The sequence below is a fragment of the Nansenia antarctica genome (genome assembly GCF_963989245.1).
Source record: "Nansenia antarctica genome assembly, chromosome: 13".
Lineage (NCBI taxonomy): Eukaryota > Metazoa > Chordata > Actinopteri > Argentiniformes > Microstomatidae > Nansenia > Nansenia antarctica.
The window spans coordinates 8,558,418-8,563,417 of NC_137683.1; the positions used below are offsets into that span (position 1 = coordinate 8,558,418).

Sequence of the window (5,000 nt, forward strand, 5' to 3'; positions counted from 1 at the left end):
CTTCACTCTACACCCAATTTATCCCTAGAATCCTAAATGGAATCCTTCTCTTTCCCACAGGTCGGCTGGTTTCCATCGACCTACGTGGAGGAAGGGGAGGAGTGAGCCCTGGCCAGGAGAAAAGAAAGGAGAAAAGAAAGAAGAGGAAATACAGAGCGTTTGGGAGAATGATCGATGGAAGCTCGAGGACAGAAGGATAGACGGACCGAGTGAAAACAAGTCTGCTTGGTTTTCAGCCGGGCCGGGTCGTCCACGGTGCCTCTCTCCGCTGGCTGAGATCAGACTATTCCCCTCTCTCCTGGCTTGGTCCTACTGCTTATCGCCTCTGTGATATCCCAGAAGCCTCGAGGAGAGAGAGGGGGGGTGAGGGAGTAATCTGGTGCAAAGCCGCGCCCCCCCCCCTACCCCTACCACGACAGACTAATGACTAGTTCTCTCTGCTTCTCTGCTCGCCGGTCCAACGAGCTAGCAGCTTGCCTGTCAGCAGGGGAATGACCCCTCGCCGGGAAAATGCCTCCCTTCATCCCTTCATCCCTTCATCCCTCGGTCCCTCTCTCTCTTCATCACCGCCCAGACCAGCCCTCACTCCCTCACTCCCGTCTCACTCCCCGCCATTTCAAACTCTGTGTGTCTGTCTGTTGCTGGTAAATATTTGAAGGCCAACCATGCCATCCATCCATCCCTCCGTCCATCCCCGGCCGGGGACGGAGTCTGAATAGTTGGAAGAGGGAAGAAGGGAAGGAGAAAGACTCAGTCTGGAGAGGAGAGGGGGTTTCTCTTCCCCCCAGGGCCTTCACGTGTCACTACCTTGCCTGTGTGTCCCACTTAGCTGGGCTACGTGGCTGGCTACTGATGACTCCATGCCCTAAATACACACACAAAACACACATGGATGCGTGTGCACACAGGTACACACACACACACACACACGCACGCGCACGCACGCACACACGCACACACACACACACACACGAATACACCACACACACAGACACACACAAGATGAGAGAGAGGGATGGTGTGGGGGGGGGGGTATATCATTTCTCCCTTTTCTCCGTCTTTCTCCTCCTTCTCCTCGTCCAGCCTGTTGTTGTTGTCTTTGTTGTTAGCGTTAGCGTAGCGTAGTTGTTGGTGTTTCCCCCCCATGCTTATCTGGCCAGCTGTACGGGGGGCTGTCACTGTGGGTTTGTCAGTCGGGGGCATTACGGGCTGCTGTCAGGGAACGTGCGATGTTACCACAGCTGCTCCTTTGACTGAGAACAACAGACGAGTGTCTGACAGGCGAGCATAAACACCGTCTCATTTACCTACTGGAAGAGCCTGCAGCTTCTCTGTCTGTGTCTCTCTCTCTCTCTCTCTCTCTCTCTCTCTCTCTCTATCTATCTCTCTCTCTCTCTTTATCTCTATCTCTCTCTCTTTCTTTCTTTCTCTCTATCTATCTCTCTATCTCTCTCTCTTTATCTCTCTATCTCTCTCTCTCTCTCTCTTCCTCTCTCTTTCTCTCTCTCGCTCTTTCGCGCTCTCTATCTCTATCTCTCTCTCTCTTTCTCTCTCTCTCTATCTCTATCTCTCTCTCTCTCATGCTCTTTCGGTCTTTGCTTCTGCTTCTTCAGTCTCACTCTCTCAGCACATTTGACTCTTGCTCACTCTCTCAACTCCCTAGCCCCCCCCCCCCCCTCCCACACTCCCCTCTTCCTGAGGGTTTCCTGTATTCCAGGCAGTGCCTTCTTAACCCACTAATGAGCGGGATTTAGCCAATAATGAGAGACTATAATGACTTTACACTGAAACACGCTCTACAACACACTCTCACAGTTAATAATGCAGTGTATAGTCACCTAGAGGATGGATGGATGGGCGTAGGGTAGGGGAAAGAGATCAGGAGAGCGGTTTTGGATCTGGATCAAACCAATAATGTGACACATTCTAACGCTTTGGTCCTCATGTCGGGATCCGATGTAACGGTCATGTAATGACTTTTCTTTCGAAAAATGTGAATACATTTCTGCGTTGTTGAAAATCAATGACACATCGCTAGTCAACTAACACAGCTTGTTTTGTGAGCCTGCCAACAATGTAAAGTAGTGTTCTAGTTAACTGGGTAGCAGTGGAGATTACTCACCGAATCCATTGCGTTGTTGCAGTATTCTGGCTTGACTAGCGAGCTTGTGTTGTGATTCTCAACAACGTTTCAAAAGAAAAGTCCGAACATTTTGTTTGGTTGCCGACATGCGGACCAAATGACCAGACTGTGTCACATATGGTATGCAGTGATCAGACTGTGTCACATATGGTATGCAGTGCTGTGGATTCATCTCAGTACAATGTCACTGTCGTTTCACTGTCTATATTTGTTGGCCCCCCCTGACTTTTATTGACAGGTTTACGAAGTGTCGCAATGTGTTAATAACAGCTCCGTGATGGGGTCGTTTAGCACCAGCTCTACAGTAGCTGCTGGAGAGAACGCCCCTCTCCTCTCAGGTCATAAACTGGCGAGACAGCGTGGGGGAAACCTACAACTAATGCCCCCACAGAAACACAGCAACGTGCATGACTGCATTTGCAGCTACAGAAACAGGGTGTGCTCGTTCAATTGTGAAACTGATCCGGGCGTTGTGTGGGAAAAACAATATGTCTACCTGGTTGTTGTTTTTTTGGGTTGAATACTGAAATGGAGATAAGAAGCTTCATTGTTTTAGGAGGCAGCGAGAGAGACAGCTGGTGTGTGAGGGAAGGTCAAATCCCTGTTTCCTGACAAGCATAGCAAAGCTCCTCTCATCAAAACATCAGTGATGTAATTTACGCTCCCGCACGAACACGGGCTACAGACGCCATATGCTTGTTATGGCGTTCTGTTTTAGGGGGGAGACACACTGCGCGCTTGGGTGTGTGTGTGTGTGTGTGTGTGTGTGTGTGAGAGAGAGAGAGGTGAGGTACTAGAGAACAGTGTGAATACAGTGTGCTATTCACCTCCCCCAAACCGGAAAAGGTGATCGGTTAGAGTGTGTGGCATCCACTCACACACACACACGCGCACGCACGCACACGCACGCACACACACACACACACACACACACACACGCGCACACACTCACACACACACACACACACACACACACACACACACACACACACACACATAAAAAGGCTCAGGCACAGCCTTCTCATGGTAGCAGTTCACCCAGTCACTGTGCTACATGATTATGAAGTATATTGGGTAACATAACCCTCTAACGATAAGGTATCAAATGCATTAGCCATGTCCCTGTTTCCTTGCTGTCTGCTGTCTGGGTGTGCGTTTGTTGATGCAGCTGGTTATTGTGTAAAAAAAAAAAACATTGGTGATTCAGGTCCTGACAAGTCGGGAAACTGTCTTTGCTCCATGTTTTAATGAATAATAGCGCTTGAAGTGTTATACTGTATGAAGTCAGTTGAGTGAGACATTGTAAAAGGTATATCATGTTATTCTCTTTCCTGATTTGAACCCATGTCCAGGATGTCCTCCCCAATGCAATGGCCGTATACTGTATATTGTTTATGTAAAGAGAAGGCAGCTGAAATAATTCCATGTATTGTTGTGTTAAGCCATATGGATTATGTCTTGATTATATGAAATATGTACATGAGATACGTTCTATAAAATATGTTTATATTTGCAATTATGTTTGCCGAAGTATGTATGATGTTGTGTCGCGAAGACCTTCCCGATTTTTACCTGCAGTGCATTTCTCTGTCCACTAGATGGCAGCATCACAAGATAATCTTTCCTCTCGTCCTGTTTTCCTGGCTCCACCCGGTCAACCGATCCTTCAGTAATGATGTTGGGCTCCAGATGTTGAAATCCATTTTTCTTCAGACTCCAATAGTTTCACTATAAGAAGTTGCAGGACATAGATTAGTAGTGTCCTCATGTATAAAACAGAAAAGCCCAAAAGCCCTATTTTCGGGCCTTTTAGAGTAAGAAAGTGAACCTTTTAGTTTAGAACCAGTCAAGCCCTCATTAGCAGAAATGCAATACCACATCATTACAGACAGATCCTTCTCTCAACATCATCTGAAGTGAATCTGCTGGCACTGTTCTTCCCTGAGAGGTGAAACTTTGAGAATGGTTGGATTTACATTGCCTGGGATTCCTATATTTTGCAGTTGCTATATTATTTCTGTCCTGGAGAAACAGAAGAAGCCTCAAGGGTATCTGTGATCTAATCACTACACAATCTCCTCACCTTGCAGACACACTACATCCATCTATCTGTCCGTTTCTCTCTTTTCCCCGACACTTTTCCTTTTTTTCCCGCTCTATCTTTCAGACTATCTTACTCCATCACTCTCTTTCTTCCTCCGTCTCAGTTCCACTCCCCTTATCTGTATTTCTCTGTCTCTCTGTCTCTGTAAGGTTGTAACCTACTGTATCTTAAGCCCAGGAAAAGGATATGTGATATGATGGTGGTACAGAGGAAGAGAAGGTGATGCTTCACTATATTCAGCATATAACTCCTAACAGAATCATAGCAAAACCATTGTCGTCAGATCATTGTCGTCGACGCCCCGTTGAAGCCTTTGAAACCATAGTTAATCATTAGAAACAAGTCTTTAAACAACCAAACTGTGCTGTGTTTTTCACGTGTGATAGTATAAAAAGACGTCATTTTTCTCGCTATGACGTCCCCGACCAAGCCAAAGATGTATACCCTCCTACCTACTTGACGTCAGGTCTAAATACCACGGTGATTTACCACAGTGACCTAACCTCCACCTGTGCGGTCCTGAGTGTGTAGCATTACCGCACATTGCTGTATCATACTGTAAATATTGTATATACTGTATCATCACACAATAAAAACACGTATATTGCTTGTTTTTAATATAGAACTACTGTTTGTTTGTTCACTAGTTCTTTTTCACCAGTTGAAGTCTGGGTTATTGTGCTACTTTTGTCTGGTAAGAACCAGGGGAGGCTCCCTTGCTTTTTAAAGTGAATTATTACCACAACATTTTAA

The 5,000-nt window shown here is 46.4% G+C and overlaps 1 protein-coding gene across 1 annotated transcript in view; it reads left to right on the forward strand.

Moving 5' to 3' along the window:
• Positions 1 to 105, forward strand: part of vav3 (vav guanine nucleotide exchange factor 3) — a gene marked incomplete at both ends in the record, with an annotated part of 77,023 nt that extends 76,918 nt beyond the window's left edge. The window contains one exon of the mRNA XM_080544349.1: positions 61 to 105. Within this exon, the coding sequence (XP_080400475.1) occupies positions 61 to 105 (45 nt within the window). The remainder of the gene's footprint in view (positions 1 to 60) is intronic.
• Positions 106 to 5,000: the final 4,895 nt, after the last annotated feature.